Source organism: Xenopus tropicalis, chromosome 6 (assembly GCF_000004195.4).
Source record: "Xenopus tropicalis strain Nigerian chromosome 6, UCB_Xtro_10.0, whole genome shotgun sequence".
In the NCBI taxonomy this organism is placed as follows: domain Eukaryota; kingdom Metazoa; phylum Chordata; class Amphibia; order Anura; family Pipidae; genus Xenopus; species Xenopus tropicalis.
The window spans coordinates 154,457,195-154,474,871 of NC_030682.2; the positions used below are offsets into that span (position 1 = coordinate 154,457,195).

The following is a 17,677-nucleotide window of genomic DNA, read 5'->3' on the forward strand; positions in this document are numbered from 1 at the left end:
CAAGAATAGACACAGGAACAGGGCAGGAATAGGACACGGGAAACTGGAGCTTGGAACCAGCACGAAAACAAGAATAGACACAGGAACAGGGCAGGAATAGGACACGGGAAACTGGAGCATGGAACCAGCAAGATAACAAGAATAGACACAGGAACAGGGCAGGAATAGGACACGGGAAACTGGAGCATGGAACCAGCAAGATAACAAGAATAGACACAGGAACAGGGAACACGGAGGCAGGGTCACAGGAAACACTTAATGACCAAGCAAGGGGCAATGGTCAGGGAAAGGCTTATAAAGGGTGAAGATTAGGAGATGGGAAACACATGAGGATAATGAGGTGGGCGGAGGAAAAGGAGCAGACAGAGAAGTAGAAGACAGAAAATAGAAGAATCAGACAAAGTCAGGCCAAAATGCCTCCCGTGGCTCAAGAGGCAAACGCACGCTGCCAGGAACACCCCAAGTGGTGTTCGAATCCTCACTGATCCTGACAGTCCCATTGGGTAATGTGATTAAAACCTTCTGTTTGCCCACATCTAATTACCCAGAACAACCAATCAGATGTGTATTTATTTCAAACAACTGACCAGTATATGCTACCTGCTGATTGGTTGCTATGGGTAACTAGACAAGGTGCAAACTTAAGACCATTTATTACATTGCCCCTATAATAATAAAGAGGCTACACAATCCCAAAATGTGTAAGATGGGCGAGTTTGGTCACTCATGTATCTGCCCATCGATACCAATCTGCCAGTTCTGTTGGGTTCCAACCAATGAGCAGTAACAGTTGTGTGACTTTCCGACCACCAGGTGCCTGAAGATCGGGACTTTGTCTTCTCTTGCCTCCATATCCTGACTGACCTGAGCTGTGCAACTAATGAGCTTGTTGTGGAATTAATAGTGATCTTTGTCCAGGTTCCTCCATCGTATTGGTAAGGTTGGCCAGGGCACAGCCTTTCCCATAACTGAGCCCATTCCCTTTATCAGCTTAGTCGCTCTTCCCTGTACTTTCTCTATTTCATTACTGCCCCCCTTATATATTTATATATAGTGACCCCCCCTTAACTGCCCCTTCCCCAGTGTAACCAATCCCAACTGGGCCAGCCTTTCCCCATAACTGAGCCCATTCCCTTTATCAGCTTAGTCGCTCTTCCCTGTACTTTCCCTATTTCATTACTGCCCCCCCTTATATATTTATATATAGTGACCCCCCTTAACTGCCCCTTCCCCAGTGTAACCAATCCCAACTGGGCCAGCCTTTCCCCATAACTGAGCCCATTCCCTTTATCAGCTTAGTCGCTCTTCCCTGTACTTTCTCTATTTCATTACTGCCCCCCTTATATATTTATATATAGTGACCCCCCCTTAACTGCCCCTTCCCCAGTGTAACCAATCCCAACTGGGCCAGCCTTTCCCCATAACTGAGCCCATTCCCTTTATCAGCTTAGTCGCTCTTCCCTGTACTTTCTCTATTTCATTACTGCCCCCCCTTATATATTTATATATAGTGACCCCCCCCCCTTAACTGCCCCTTCCCCAGTGTAACCAATCCCAACTGGGCCAGCCTTTCCCCATAACTGAGCCCATTCCCTTTATCAGCTTAGTCGCTCTTCTCTGTACTTTCTCTATTTCATTACTGCCCCCCCCTTATATATTTATATATAGTGACCCCCCCCTTAACTGCCCCTTCCCCAGTGTAACCAATCCCAACTGGGCCAGCCTTTCCCCATAACTGAGCCCATTCCCTTTATCAGCGTAGTCGCTCTTCCCTGTACTTTCTCTATTTCATTACTGCCCCCCCTTATATATTTATATATAGTGACCCCCCCCTTAACTGCCCCTTCCCCAGTGTAACCAATCCCAACTGGGCCAGCCTTTCCCCATAACTGAGCCCATTCCCTTTATCAGCTTAGTCGCTCTTCCCTGTACTTTCTCTATTTCATTACTGCCCCCCCTTATATATTTATATATAGTGACCCCCCCCTTAACTGCCCCTTCCCCAGTGTAACCAATCCCAACTGGGCCAGCCTTTCCCCATAACTGAGCTCATTCCCTTTATCAGCTTAGTCGCTCTTCTCTGTACTTTCTCTATTTCATTACTGCCCCCCCTTACAGTATATATTTATATATAGTGATCCTACCCCCCCTTAACTGCCCCTTCCCCAGTGTAACCAATCCCAACTGGGCCAGCTTTTCCCCATAACTGAGCCCATTCCCTTTATCAGCTTAGTTGCTCCTCTCTGTACTTTCTCTATTTCATTACTGCCCCCCCTTATATATTTATATATAGTGACCCCCCCCTTAACTGCCCCTTCCCCAGTGTAACCAATCCCAACTGGGCCAGCCTTTCCCCATAATTGAGCCCATTCCCTTTATCAGCTTAGTCACTCTTCTCTGTACTTTCTCTATCTCATTACTGCCCCCCCCTTATATATTTATATATAGTGCCCCCCCCTTAACTGCCCCTTCCCCAGTGTAACCAATCCCAACTGGGCCAGCCTTTCCCCATAACTGAGCCCATTCCCTTTATCAGCGTAGTTGCTCTTCTCTGTACTTTCTCTATTTCATTACTGCCCCCCCTTATATATTTATATATAGTGACCCCCCCCCTTATATATTTATATATAGTGCCCCCCCTTAACTGCCCCCCCCCCCCCCAGTGTAACCAATCCCAACTGGGCCAGCCTTTCCCCATAACTGAGCCCATTCCCTTTATCAGCTTAGTCGCTCTTCTCTGTACTTTCTCTATTTCATTACTGCCCCCCCTTATATATTTATATATAGTGACCCCCCCTTATATATTTATATATAGTGCCCCCCCCTTAACTGCCCCCCCCCAGTGTAACCAATCCCAACTGGGCCAGCCTTTCCCCATAACTGAGCCCATTCCCTTTATCAGCTTAGTCGCTCTTCCCTGTACTTTCTCTATTTCATTACTGCCCCCCCTTATATATTTATATATAGTGCCCCCCCCTTAACTGCCCCCCCCCCCAGTGTAACCAATCCCAACTGGGCCAGCCTTTCCCCATAACTGAGCCCATTCCCTTTATCAGCTTAGTCGCTCTTCCCTGTACTTTCTCTATTTCATTACTGCCCCCCCTTATATATTTATATATAGTGACCCCCCCTTAACTGCCCCTTCCCCAGTGTAACTAATCCCAACTGGGCCAGCCTTTCCCCATAACTGAGCCCATTCCCTTTATCAGCTTAGTCGCTCTTCCCTGTACTTTCTCTATTTCATTACTGCCCCCCCTTATATATTTATATATAGTGCCCCCCCCCTTAACTGCCCCCCCCCCCAGTGTAACCAATCCCAACTGGGCCAGCCTTTCCCCATAACTGAGCCCATTCCCTTTATCAGCTTAGTCGCTCTTCCCTGTACTTTCTCTATTTCATTACTGCCCCCCCTTATATATTTATATATAGTGACCCCCCCCTTAACTGCCCCTTCCCCAGTGTAACCAATCCCAACTTGGCACACTGATATCCATGGACGGACTCTCAGGGAATAATATGTCATTCAGTATTATACCAAGAGGCTCCGTGTTGGGCCCGACCCATTTCAGTTCCTATGGATAAGATTGTAGAGGGGTCAGACAGGAGTGGGGGTACCACTATACATATAGAGCAGGGGGAGTCAGACAGGTGTGGGGGTACCACCATACATATAGAGCAGGGGGGGGTCAGACAGGTGTGGGGGTACCACCATACATATAGAGTAGGGGGGTCAGACTGGAGGAACACAATGGCACTAGGAGCAAATAAATAGCTGCTTCTCTCGTTGCTCTCTGCTCCCCCTCGTTTCATGGTTGCTCCATGAAGGCCCCATCTAGAATATGCTGTTCAGTTTTGGTCTCCAGTGCTCAAACGGGACATTATTGAGTTAGAGAGGGTCCAGAGAAGGGCAACTAAGTTGGTAAAGGGTATGGGAAGTCTCAGTTATGAAGAAAGACTGGCCAAGTTGGGTCTGTTTACACTGGAGAAGAGGCGCTTAAGAGGTGACATGATAACTATGTATAAATATATAAGGGGAGCATATAATAACCTCTCTAATGTTTTATTTACCAGTAGGGCCTTCCAACGGACACGAGGGCACCCACTTTGTTTAGAAGAAGGGAGGTTCCATTTAAACATTCGGAAAGGATTTTTTACAGTGAGAGCTGTGAAGTTCTGGAATTCCCTCCCCGAATCAGTCGTACTGGCTGATACATTATATAACTTTAAGAAGGGGCTGGATGGATTCTTAGCAAGTGAGGGAATACAGGGTTATGGGAGATAGCTCTTAGTACTAGTTGATCCAGGGACTGGTCCGATTGCCATCTTGGAGTCAGGAAGGAATTTTTTCCCCTCTGCGGCAAATTAGAGAGGCTTCAGATGGGGTTTTTTGCCTTCCTCTGGATCAACTAGTAGTTAGGCAGGTTATATATAGGCATTATGGTTGAACTTGATGGACGTATGTCTTTTTTCAACCCAACTTACTATGTTACTTTACTCTGCAGAGCTGGGTAACTCTTTCTCTGATTGGCTTTGCAGGGGGCAAATGCCGGTGTTTTTCAAGAAGATTGGGGTGCATGACTCCCAGGGGTTTCTGGACAAGGAATTCAGTTCTTGGGCCACCTGGGAATTGAGTGACAGGAGAAGAACTGATGTGAGAGACATGTGTGAACAGTGGCTTCTCTATTGGGCCCAACACTTGAAGGTGAGGGGGAGGGGAGGGGAAGGGGAGGGGAAGGGGAGGAGGAGGGGGAAGGGAAGGGGAGGGGGAAGGGGAGGGGGATGGGAGGGGAGGGGAGGGGGAGGAGGAGGGGAAAGGGGAGGGGAGGAGAAGACCCTGGGTCATCAGACCCCGAGAGGGCAGAGTAAGGAGACACTGGGTAATTAGGGGGCTTCTATTGGTTGTGGGGGAATCAGTATCAAGTTGCGGTGTTGAAGCCAAGAGGGAGATGCCTAGCGTTAGTATAGAGCTGGGACCCCCAACCAGTGGCTCGGGAGCAACACATTCCTCACCAACCCGTTTGATGTTGCTCCCAAAATAGGTGCCTACTATAAAATCTCTAACTTGGAGAAGTTGTGGAAACACAGAAACACAATTTTACTCCTAGCAGTCACATGGGGCTACCAAACAGCCAATCGCAGCCCTTATTTGGCACCCCCAAAGAACATTTTCATGCTTGTGTGCCTCTTATTCACTTCCTGGGTCTGCATAGGGTTGTCATGTGATACACAGTGAGCTCAAATGGAATCAAAGGGAGATATTTATCATGCTGTGTAAAAGTGGAGTAAAGCATTACTGGTGATGTTGCCCAGGGCAACCAATTAACAATTAGATTTCAACAGTTATGAAACCAAAGCAAAGCATCTGATTGGCTGCTATGAGCAACATCAACTAGAGGTTGTATAAATATCCCTAATGTAGCGTTACCCTGTTACTAAAGTTTGTATAAATACCCGTTATGTAGCGTTACCCTGTTACTGTAGTTTGTATAAATACCCCTAATGAAGTGTTACCCTGTTACTATAGTTTGTATAAATACCCCCTAATGTAGCGTTACCCTGCTACTATAGTTTGTATAAATACCCCTAATGTAGCGTTACCCTGTTACTATAGTTTGTATAAATACCCCTAATGTAGCGTTACCCTGTTACTATAGTTTGTATAAATACCCCTAATGTAGCGTTACCCTGTTTCTATAGTTTGTATAAATACCCCTAATGTAGCGTTACCCTGCTGCTATAGTTTGTATAAAAACCCCTAATGTAGTGTTACCCTGCTACTATAGTTTGTATAAATACCCCCTAATGTAGCATTACCCTGTTACTATAGTTTGTATAAATACCCCTAATGTAGTGTTACCCTGCTACTATAGTTTGTATAAATACCCCCTAATGTAGCGTTACCCTGTTACTATAGTTTGTATAAATACCCCTAATGTAGCGCTATCCTATTAATATAGTTTGTATAAATACCCCTAATGTAGCGTTACCCTGCTGCTATAGTTTGTATAAATACCCCTAATGTAGTGTTACCCTGCTACTATAGTTTGTATAAATACCCCTAATGTAGCGTTACCCTGCTACTATAGTTTGTATGAATACCCCTAAAGTAGCGGTACCCTGCTACTATAGTTTGTATAAATACCCCCTAATGTAGCGTTACCCTGTTACTGTAGTTTGTATAAATACCCCTAATGAAGTGTTACCCTGTTACTATAGTTTGTATAAATACCCCTAATGTAGCGTTACCCTGCTACTATAGTTTGTATAAATACCCCTAATGTAGCATTACCCTGCTACTATAGTTTGTATAAATACCCCTAATGTAGCATTACCCTGTTACTATAGTTTGTATAAATACCCCCTAATGTAGCATTACCCTGCTACTATAGTTTGTATAAATACCCCTAATGTAGCGTTACCCTGTTACTATAGTTTGTATAAATACCCCCTAATGTAGCGTTACCCTGCTACTATAGTTTGTATAAATACCCCTAATGTAGCGTTACCCTGTTACTATAGTTTGAATAAATACCCCTAATGTAGCGTTACCCTGTTACTATAGTTTGTATAAATACCCCTAATGTAGCGTTACCCTGTTACTATAGTTTGTATAAATACCCCTAATGTAGCGTTACCCTGTTACTATAAGTTTGTATAAATACCCCCTAATGTAGCATTACCCTGTTACTATAGTTTGTATAAATACCCCTAATGTAGCACTATCCTATTAATATAGTTTGTATAAATACCCCTAATATAGCGTTACCCTGCTGCTATAGTTTGTATAAATACCCCTAATGTAGTGTTACCCTGCTACTATAGTTTGTATAAATACCCCTAATGTAGCGCTATCCTATTAATATAGTTTGTATAAATACCCCTAATGTAGTGTTACCCTGCTACTATAGTTTGTATAAATACCCCCTAATGTAGCGTTACCCTGTTACTATAGTTTGTATAAATACCCCTAATGTAGCGCTATCCTATTAATATAGTTTGTATAAATACCCCTAATGTAGCGTTACCCTGCTGCTATAGTTTGTATAAATACCCCTAATGTAGTGTTACCCTGCTACTATAGTTTGTATAAATACCCCTAATGTAGCGTTACCCTGCTACTATAGGTTGTATGAATACCCCTAATGTAGAGGTACCCTGCTACTATAGTTTGTATAAATACCCCCTAATGTAGCGTTACCCTGCTACTATAGTTTGTATAAATACCCCTAATGTAGTGTTACCCTGTTACTATAGTTTGTATAAATACCCCTAATGTAGCCTTACCCTGCTACTATAGTTTGTATAAATACCCCTAATGTAGCATTACCCTGCTACTATAGTTTATATAAATACCCTGCTGTGTAGCCCCGGGGGCAGCCATTCCTGCACCGGTACAGCTGGGGTGTTTGCTACAGAAACCCTACTATAGTTTATATAAATACCCCGCTGTGTAGCCCCGGGGGCAGCCATTCCTGCACCGGTACAGCTGGGGTGTTTGCTACAGAAACCCTACTATAGTTTATATAAATACCCCGCTGTGTAGCCCCGGGGGCAGCCATTCCTGCACCGGTACAGCTGGGGTGTTTACTACAGAAACCCTACTATAGTTTATATAAATACCCCGCTGTGTAGCCCCGGGGGCAGCCATTCCTGCACCGGTACAGCTGGGGTGTTTGCTACAGAAACCCTACTATAGTTTATATAAATACCCCGCTGTGTAGCCCCGGGGGCAGCCATTCCTGCACCGGTACAGCTGGGGTGTTTGCTACAGAAACCCTACTATAGTTTATATAAATACCCCGCTGTGTTGCCCCGGGGGCAGCCATTCCTGCACCGGTACAGCTGGGGTGTTTACTACAGAAACCCTACTATAGTTTGTATAAATACCCTGCTGTGTTGCCCCGGGGTCAGCTGAAATAGGGCAAGAGGTTACACCTAGCAGATAAGTATGGGGGAGGGGGGAGAATACAATGGGCTCAGTTCTATAACAGTATAAATACAGACTCTCATATACAATAGGACACTTGTTGCTGGGATACCATTTATTGCTAGGGGCGGGGTATAAAAGTGATATAGGAACGCCCTGTTACCGCTGCTAAACAATCTTTCTCACCATAGGAAATTGGCAAAATGGGCACAAACAAGGGCGCAGATTCCACCATTACTGTCACATTTGTTGAGGTTTTAAATTATTTCTGTAAAGTTCAAATGAAAAAAGAACTCGGAGCGATGAAAGAAGAATCAGTCCCAAATAGGAGCACGATCCTGGCTCTGCCGCCAATACGAAGGTAATTTGTATTCACATGGGAATGTCCCACTGAGAGAACCCCCCCATTAGAGATCATTCCCTTCTCATTCATATTCACTACAGCCCCGCCCCCACTCACCTATAATCCTGCTATGTGAGTGACAAGCCCCGTCCCCACTCACAGGCACCTATAATCCTGCTGTGTGAGTGACAAGCCCCACCACCACTCACAGGCACCTATAATCCTGCTGTGTGAGTGACAAGCCCCACCCCCAATCACAGGTACCTATAATCCTGCTATGTGAGTGTAAAACCCAGCCCCCCACTCACAGGCACCTATAATCCTGCTATGTGAGTGTAAAGCCCCACCCCCCACTCACAGGCACCTATAATACTACTATGTGAGTGACAAGCCCTGCCCCCACTCACAGGCACCTATAATCCTGCTGTGTGAGTGACAAGCCCCGCCCCCACTCACAGGCACCTATAATCCTGCTGTGTGAGTGACAAGCCCCGCCCATGGAAGAATGAGTATTTGTTTGCATGTTGCAGGGAGCGAGCGTTGCTGAGACTGGCAGAAAGGGGCGGGTCCCTGAGGCACAGGGAGGCACAGGGTGAGTTTTGTAGTTGGACATAAATATCACATGTTACAAAGTGAAACATTCTGCCTCTCTAACACTCTCTCCTTCTCTCCTGGTACAGACTGTCACCCTGCCCCGGTTTGCCCGCCTTTGCTGCCGGAGATCATCCCATTCATTAACCTTCCTCTCAAAAAGCTCACCCTTAACCCACTAACTCCCGTGTTGGGTGTGCCCAGCCCTCTGCCTCTCAGCGGGTCCCACCGGTACTTCGTGTGGCAGAGATCGTTTGGGTCCAGTTACTGCTAGAGGCCACAGCCCGCGGGCGGTGCCATATTAGCCACGCAGTGTAATGGGGTTAAAGCTCAGCGCTATATACGTCTCTCACATTTACATAGAAACAAGCAGGATTTTTGTTGTCACCAAAGAGGTGAGAGCCAATCAGGGGAAAGTGCAAAGTTACTTGGGATAGGGAGGCACCGACACCTAGGGGCACATTTACTAAGCAACTTTTAGATATATATATAGATATTTTCAAGTTTTATGAATGGGTTTTGCCAGTACTTTTCTGATGCTGTTTCTCTAAAAATTAAAATTTTTCTGAAAAACTCCCGTAATTCGTGATTTATTAACATTATTAACATTTTTTTGCCAAACAAAAAATTCGTCAGGTTTGATCTGTCCATTACCATTGAGTCCTATGGAGCGTTAAGGTCCCCATACACGGGCCGACTATAGCTGCCAATATCGGTCCCTTGGACAGATTCGGCAGCTAATCGGCCCGTGTATGGGCAGAACAGAGCGGCCTGGCCAACCGATATCTGGCCTTAAATTGGGCAGATCTCGATCGGCCAGGTTAGAAAATTCCGTCGGATCGGGGACCGCATTCACAAACCGACTGCCCCATAACCACAAATGTAATCCGATCGTTTGGCCCCAGGGCCAAACGAACGGATTATTTTTTTTTAAAGTTACTTGATACCCGATATCGCCCACCCGTAGGTGGGGATATCGGGTGAAGATCCGCTCGCTTGGCGACATCACCAAGCGAGCGGATCTTATAGTGTATGGGCACCTTTAGACTAGTCAGTGACAGCCTGACCTTGACACATTTTCAAGGAGAAGTTAATCCCCTCATTGTTTTCTGTTTCACTCAGTTTCAAGGAGAAATCAATCCCCTCATAAGGGCTGATTCACTAAAGTGCGTTAAAACGTGCGCTATTTATAGCGTGCGTTAAAAATTTTATTGTGTCTAAATTTTGCGCGACTTAACACACGATTCACTATAAGCATACTTGCGCTAATTTACGCGCGATATTGCATGCGTTATTTAACTCGCAAAGACTATTTTCGTTCGGTATTTGAAGGTACATGCGCTAATCAACGCCCACGTATAGTCGCAGCATATAAATTGTCGCCACATATAAATGGTAGCATATAAATAGTAGCATATAATTAGTAGCTGCTTATAAATAGTAGGCGCTAGTGATGAGCGAATCTGTTCATTTATCTTTAGCGAAAGACTGCAAAGTCCACATTTTATTGCCAAAAGCTCATTAACTGTACTTTTCTATAATTATCGCCTGCCTCAAGTAGGTTTTAATTTTCGCATAGCCTAATGCGATATTTAGCTCGTCTAAGTGTTTGTGAATCATGCATTAGTATTCTTTTCAGCGCGCTAATAAACGCATGTGTGAAAATGAACGCATGCGGTCGCATGAAAATTAACGCATGCGATATGCGACTTAACGCACGCGGTAATACTGTAGTGAATTACGTGCTAATTTTTGCGTCTATTTTAACGCAAAAAAACGTGCGATAAAACTTATCGCACTTTAGTGAATCAACCCTATTGTTTTCTGTTTCACCCAATTTCAAGGAGAAATCAATCTCCTCATTGTTTTGTTTCATCCAGTTTCAAGGAGAAATCAATCCCCTCATTGTTTTCTGTTTCACCCAGTTTCAAGGAGAAATCAATCCACTCATTGTTTTCTGTTTCACCCAGTTTCAAGGAGAAATCAATCCACTCATTGTTTTCTGTTTCACCCAGTTTCAAGGAGAAATCAATCCCCTCATTGTTTTCTGTTTCACCCAGTTTCAAGGAGAAATCAATCCACTCATTGTTTTCTGTTTCACCCAGTTTCAAGGAGAAATCAATCCACTCATTGTTTTCTGTTTCACCCAGTTTCAAGGAGAAATCAATCCACTCATTGTTTTCTGTTTCACCCAGTTTCAAGGAGAAATCAATCCACTCATTGTTTTCTGTTTCACCCAGTTTCAAGGAGAAACTAATCCCCTCATTGTTTTCAGTTTCACCCAGTTTCAAGGAGAAATCAATCCACTCATTGTTTTCTGTTTCACCCAGTTTCAAGGAGAAATCAATCCACTCATTGTTTTCTGTTTCACCCAGTTTCAAGGAGAAATCAATCCACTCATTGTTTTCTGTTTCACCCAGTTTCAAGGAGAAACTAATCCCCTCATTGTTTTCTGTTTCACCCAGTTTTAAGGAGAAACTAATCCCCTCATTGTTTTCTGTTTCACCCAGTTTCAAGGAGAAACTAATCCCCTCATTGTTTTCTGTTTCACCCAGTTTCAAGGAGAAGTCAATCCGCTCGTTGTTTTCTGTTCACCCAGTTTCAATTACCAAACAAGTGGCCAAGCGGCCAAGTATACCCTGTGACCAGAATGCGCAAGTATTCTGTTACCAAACAAGTAGCCAAAGTGGCCAAGTATACCCTGTGACCAGACTGAGCAAGTATTCAATTACCAAACAAGTGGTTAAAGGGGCCAAGTATACCCTGTGACCAGACTGAGCAAGTATTCAATTACAAAACAAGTGGCCAAAGTGGCCAAGTATACCCTATGGGCAACCTGAGCAAGTATTCCATTACCAAACAAGTGGCCAGTATAAAGCACTTATTTGAAGTTGGGCTATTCTCACTGAGCTTTCCCTTTTCTTTTTAAATAGGGCAATTTGTTCTAGGCCCCCAATCTACCGTTAAACAAACCCCTCCCTTCAAAAGAAGCAGAGCAGCTCATTATCAGGGGCTTCTCAGTGAGCTGATAGTTAATTTTATGAGCTTCCCTGAAGTTCTAAATAGAAACTGGCTACATCTTTAGTGCCAGAAATAACGACCATAGATACTCTCTGCTTATTGCTTTAATTAATGAAAGAAATGTGTTCGGCACAAACCTACTGATTGGGCTCATTGGGAAGGGTGGGATCTACTGCAACATGTGACTTCTCTTTCCCAAACTGGCCAATCATATTTACTATTCTCCTCTAACAGAGAAACAACCAGTGACAAGGAGCATGGAGGCAACAAAGGCAGGTTTGCTACTGGGAAGTACTGGGGAGTACTGGGAAATACTGGGGGAGTACTGAGAAGTGCTGGGAAATATTGGGAAATACTGAAATGTACTGGGGAGTACTGGGAAATACTGAAGAGTACTGAGAAGTGCTGGGAATATTGGGAAATACTGGAATGTACTGGGGAGTACTAGGAAATACTGAGAAGTACTGGGAAGTACTGGGAAATATTGGAAAATCCTGGAAAGTACTGGGGAGTACTGGGAAACACTGGGAAGTACTGGGAAACACTGAGAAGTACTGGGAAACACTGAGAAGTACTGGGAAACATTGGGAAATATTCTCAAAGGAAACTTTCAGCAAAATTTTGAGATAAGGGAAAATTCTATTACACCTTAAATAAGAATTCCAGGGAGTGTGGCTTACAATGGACATGGGAAGAAGAGGAATACAGAGCTACAGGGGTAAATATCATACCCCCCACCCTCCATCTGGAGCTAAAGCCCAAGAACACCAGGCAGTAATTCTGCGGCTGCAATCCTGCGAAACAACAGCGCGGCCTCCGTAAGGGCAACAACAACAAGTTCTGTTCCTTAAGTTAATATATTATATAAAGCCAAGATTACCTTTATACCCTATGGAAGATTTTTTAACCATACCGGTGAGATTATTTCCCAGATACCATTGGATGGAGTTTGATTCTGTATGGCAGGGGAAAGCCATTCCCAAACTACACATTTAAATAACATTTTGACAAATGGGGCGACTTCAGAACATTTGGAGAAAAAAGAGAATTTTACTTACCTTCTTGATGTAAATTCTATTTCTTCTAGTCCCGACATGGGTAGCATTGCCCCTCCCCCACGGGAGGTTGGACCTGTAACAAAGCCAATTAAAATGAATCCTGCCCTATAAGACCATGTGACTTCCTTCTCACCACTGTTATACATTGGCCATAGCAGTACAGGAAGCAGAATTGGGATGGGAAACCCTAGAAGAAATAACATTTATGCCAAGAAGGTAAGTGAAATTCTCTGTTTCTTCTGTGTCCCCCCATGTCAGTACTCATGGGATCTACCAAGCCCCGCCCCACAAACAGTAAGGGGTGGGATACAAAGGTACAAACCCAACAAGAGCTAGAAAGGCCAAACACAAGGCCAACATCCCGTAGAGGAAACAGGGACACTGATGAATCCCTAAAAATGAGACCAGAATGCTGAGCAACCAAAAGAACAACAACAATGCCCCAAGGTGTTGGTAAGGGGCTGACAACCAAAGCTCAATATCCCAACTACTGAATATAATATGAGACAAGCAAACCAGAGCAAGAAATGGCCATTCCCTGTGACAAGGGTTCCCTCACAGACACGAGGGCCTTTCCCAAAATGCTCACCGCACAAACAACCATAATCCTGGCATAAGAACAAGTACTGTGCAAGCAACAGAGACACTGCAGCACTCAGAGCCCACTAAGCCCAACCAAACTGGGGAACATAAAGCTAATGACCCAGTAACACTGGTACAAGTACTGTGCAAGCAACAGAGACACTGTAGCACTCAGAGCCCACTAAGCCCAACCAAACTGGGGAATATAAAGCTAATGACCCAGTAACACTGGTACAAGTACTGTGCAAGCAACTGATAATGCTAAAACAACTAACAGTCTGCCCACCATTCTAAACCAGTCATAATGCAAGTAACCAATGGTGCAGAAGCCAGGCAATGCACATCAATGTTGCACGAGCTAGCCGGCCTGAATGCAACCAACTGGTGCACCAATACAAAACCAAATGTGAATCCATGGGCACTCCCGCTGCAAACATGCCAACGTTTGGTTCAAGCAACCCTGCAAGCACTGAAACCAAAGTCAGAAGCCCGGGAGGCAATGACCCTAGCCTTCTCTAGAACTGCCAGAGGGCAGACCCTCATACATGTCCATGGCCCATGGCTACCCTAACAGCCGCGCTTGCCAAAAGACAACACAAGGCTATAACCAAGGCAAAGCCCATAATCCACATGCACACCAAACAAAAGTGGTCACTGACACCAAAGGCTATCCCGAGACCAGCTAACACGTGAGCCAATCCCCCAGGAAAAGGTCAGCAACCACAAGCATCCAGGGACATGAAAGACCATTAAGCCCACAACAGCAAGGACCCGCAGCCATGCGAGCAATGGGCCAAACCTAAACCCACAGGTGCATGAGTCAAAGGCCAAAACAAGGGCCCATTGCCACGCAAGTCCATAGGACAACACAAGGGCCAAAGGCAATGGCAAGGACCAGCACCACATAAGCCGAAAAAAGCTAGATTGAGCAGCATCCACCCAGAGCCAGCAGCCAAGGGCCACGCGAGCCAAGGGCCACAAAAGGGGCCCGTGGACACGCATGCCAAGGGCCACAACAGGGGCCAGCAGACACATGAGCCAAGGGCCACAACAGGGGCCAGCAGACATGCGAGCCAAGGGCCACAACAGGGGCCAGCAGACACTCGGGCCAAGGGCCACAACAGGGGCCAGTGGACACGCAAGCCAAGGACCACAACAGGGGCCAGCGGACACACAAGCCAAGGACCACAACAGGGGCCAGGGAACCCTCGAGCCAAGGGCCACAACAGGGCCCAGCGGACACGCAAGCCAAGGGCCACAACAGGGGCCAGTGGACACGCAAGCCAAGGACCACAACAGGGGCCAGCAGACAAGCAAGCGAAGGACCACAACAGGGGCCAGGGAACACTCGATCCAAGGGCCACAACAGGGCCCAACGGACACACAAGCCAAGGGCCACAACAGGGACCAGTGGACACGCAAGTCAAGGCTCACAACAGGGGCCAGCAGATACACAAGCCAAGGGCCACAACAGGGGCCAGCAGACACGCAAGCCAAGGGCCACAACAGGGGCGAGCGGACAAACAAGCCAAGGGCCACAACAGGGGCCAGCGGACACGCGAGCCAAGGAGGAACAATACTGCTAGAGCAGAGCAAACCCCCAACCAGTGCTGGAAGTGCCTGGTGAAATAAAGAGCACAAATACCTGCTGTGTCTTCACAGAGGACTCAGGCACAGGATAAACAAGTAGCAAAAGTTTGCAAAGTGCCCCAGGTATACACAAGCACCTACCCAGAAAGCATTGCTTGCCAGCAGAATGCAAACTCCAGTCAAACCTTGGGTAATGGCTGCTAATTGTGAGCACACAATATGAGAGAGGCAGGAGAAACAATACTGCTGAAGCAGTGCAACACCAACAGCTATGGGGCCTGATTCACTAAAGTGCGATAAAATTTATCGCACGGTTTTTTGCGTTAAATAAGTCGCGATAATTAGCGCACGATTCACCATAGTATTATCGCCTGCGTTAAGTCGCCATTTTCGCATGCGGTATTTTTCGCGCTGGTTTTAACGCATGTGTTAATTTTTGCGCTGAAAAGAATACGATCGCATTATTCACAAACACTTAGGCGCGCTAAATATCGCATTGGTCTATGCGAAAATTAACACCTACTACAGGCAGGCAAAAAATTATAGAAAAGTACAGTAAATGAGTTTTTGGCAATAAAATATGGAATTACAGTGTTATTTATTCAAGTCTGTGTCTTTTTACTCAATTTTACTAAAGTCTTGGCATGTATGGAATTTCGCTACTAATATACAGTACTATAGCGGTGAATATTTAGTCGGATAATATACAGTACTATAGCGGTAAATATTTAGTAGCGCAAAATACATTACATTTTGGCGATTTCTTTTGTCGCGACTTTGTAATCTCGCGACTGGCAGACATTTTGTAGCTATTTTGTAATCTCGTGACATGTGCGACTCGGGGCCATTTTGTGTCATTGAGCCTGCAGTCACACTACAGAGAGGATCATGCCTGGGGTTTCTAATCTGCTACCAGGGGAGAGGCGCTATATTATCACCATGCTCCTGCGCTCAGGATATGACGACCCGCCGCTGGGGCCCTTAGGGGTCCACGAGAGGAAGAGGGCAATCCTGCGCGAGCTAAGAGAAGGTTTGCTCGCCGGGTTTGCCCTTGATGTGGACCCCTGCCAGCTCCAGCACCTGTGGTCTGACCTGAAGCGCAGGAATTCAGACCTGGTGGCTGAAATTGCGGAAGGTAATTATTGTACTTTATTATGCTTTTACAGTATACGTTCAGTAAAAGATTTAGCAAGTAATTTGAACTAAAGGTACAAATGTCAGGGATGATGAAAGCAACATAGTAACATAGTAAGTTGGGTTAAAAAAAGACATACGTCCATCACGTTCAACCATAATGCCAGTGAGGAACTGAAACGTTGGTCACAATAAACCTCTGAATATTATTTCACATCTTTGTGACTCCTTGTGAAAATCCTGTGTGTGCCGTCACCCCATGCCTGTCTAGATTTTGTTTTGCCACAGGCACCCAGGTATTATTGTTCCTTATGGTGTGCAGCTTCCCAGCACTTCCTAATGTATATATATATATATATACGTAGAGAAATGTCGGCACTCACAGGATTTCCACATAGGGTCAAACCCTATGTGGAAATCCTGTGAGTGCCGACATTTCTCTACGTGTTTAACTTTTAGCTCGGGCACCTAGGTATTGCATTTTGGATGGTGTGCTCCCTATTTTGGACTTTGTATATATATATATATATATATATATATATATATATATACACACACACACACACACACATCTATTTTCAAATACATATGCATAAATGAGTTTAAAGCAGGGGGGAAGCAGCAGGGAGCGGCCCATAGTGTGAGTCATTTGGGGAAGGGCCACGAATGTTTTAGGGGGCCCTGGCTAACAATGTCTGTGTGTCCTTTGTATTGATGTGAGGGTTCACAGGGGGAGGGGCCATTGGGGGCGTGGGAGGAGGGAGGCCCAAAAATTGTGAGGGGCCCTGTTATTTATAATGGTGTATGAATGTATGTATATTTATATATATATAATATATTACACAAAATAAAATCTTGCAATACTATCTCACAGAACTTCAGCTGGCACCTCATCCCCAGGCACAACCGCAGGCCCTCCAGGCTCCTGTGGCCCCCGCGGCCCACCAGACTCAAGCGCCCCCGAGGCCCCAGCACCCGGCCAGGCAGCAGCACCCGCCCAGGCCCCAGAGGCCCGACCTCCAGCGGCCCCAGATGTCCAACCTCCAGTAATGTGTCATTATTTTTCCTTCCTTGATATGGTATTCTATACTTTCATGTAATTTTCCCTACACTCTTACATTTATCAGTAACACATCAATATGCTATATGGGTTAAATGTTTGCAAATATTCTGCCAACAATTTTGCCTTTAGCCCATTTTGCTGAATAGTAAAACTTGTGTTAATTAGTACGTAGCGTATTTTCTGGCGAGTGTGATAACTGCCAATCCAATGTTTTGTTGCCAGAATAATTGCAATATTAAATTTGTCCCCGTTTAATAAAGTGCCCATAACATATTTGCCGTTTATTCTGTGTCTAAAATCTCCTACTTAATTTAAGCCACTTTAGCAAACGGACCCCTAAGTATTTGGCTAAATATTCTTAAATGCCC

At 45.2% G+C, this 17,677-nt stretch overlaps 1 protein-coding gene across 3 annotated transcripts in view; it reads left to right on the top strand.

Annotated features, from left to right (window-relative positions):
* wdr97 (WD repeat domain 97) overlaps positions 1-9,420 on the top strand; it is a 115,386-nt gene extending 105,966 nt beyond the window's left edge. For all 3 annotated transcript variants that reach the window (XM_031904102.1, XM_031904103.1, XM_031904104.1), the window contains 5 exons: positions 814-935; positions 4,537-4,702; positions 8,119-8,288; positions 8,801-8,862; positions 8,951-9,420. In XM_031904102.1, the coding sequence (XP_031759962.1) occupies positions 814-935; positions 4,537-4,702; positions 8,119-8,288; positions 8,801-8,862; positions 8,951-9,135 (705 nt within the window). In that variant the 3' untranslated portion in view covers positions 9,136-9,420. The remainder of the gene's footprint in view (positions 1-813; positions 936-4,536; positions 4,703-8,118; positions 8,289-8,800; positions 8,863-8,950) is intronic.
* The last annotated feature ends 8,257 nt before the right edge of the window (positions 9,421-17,677 follow it).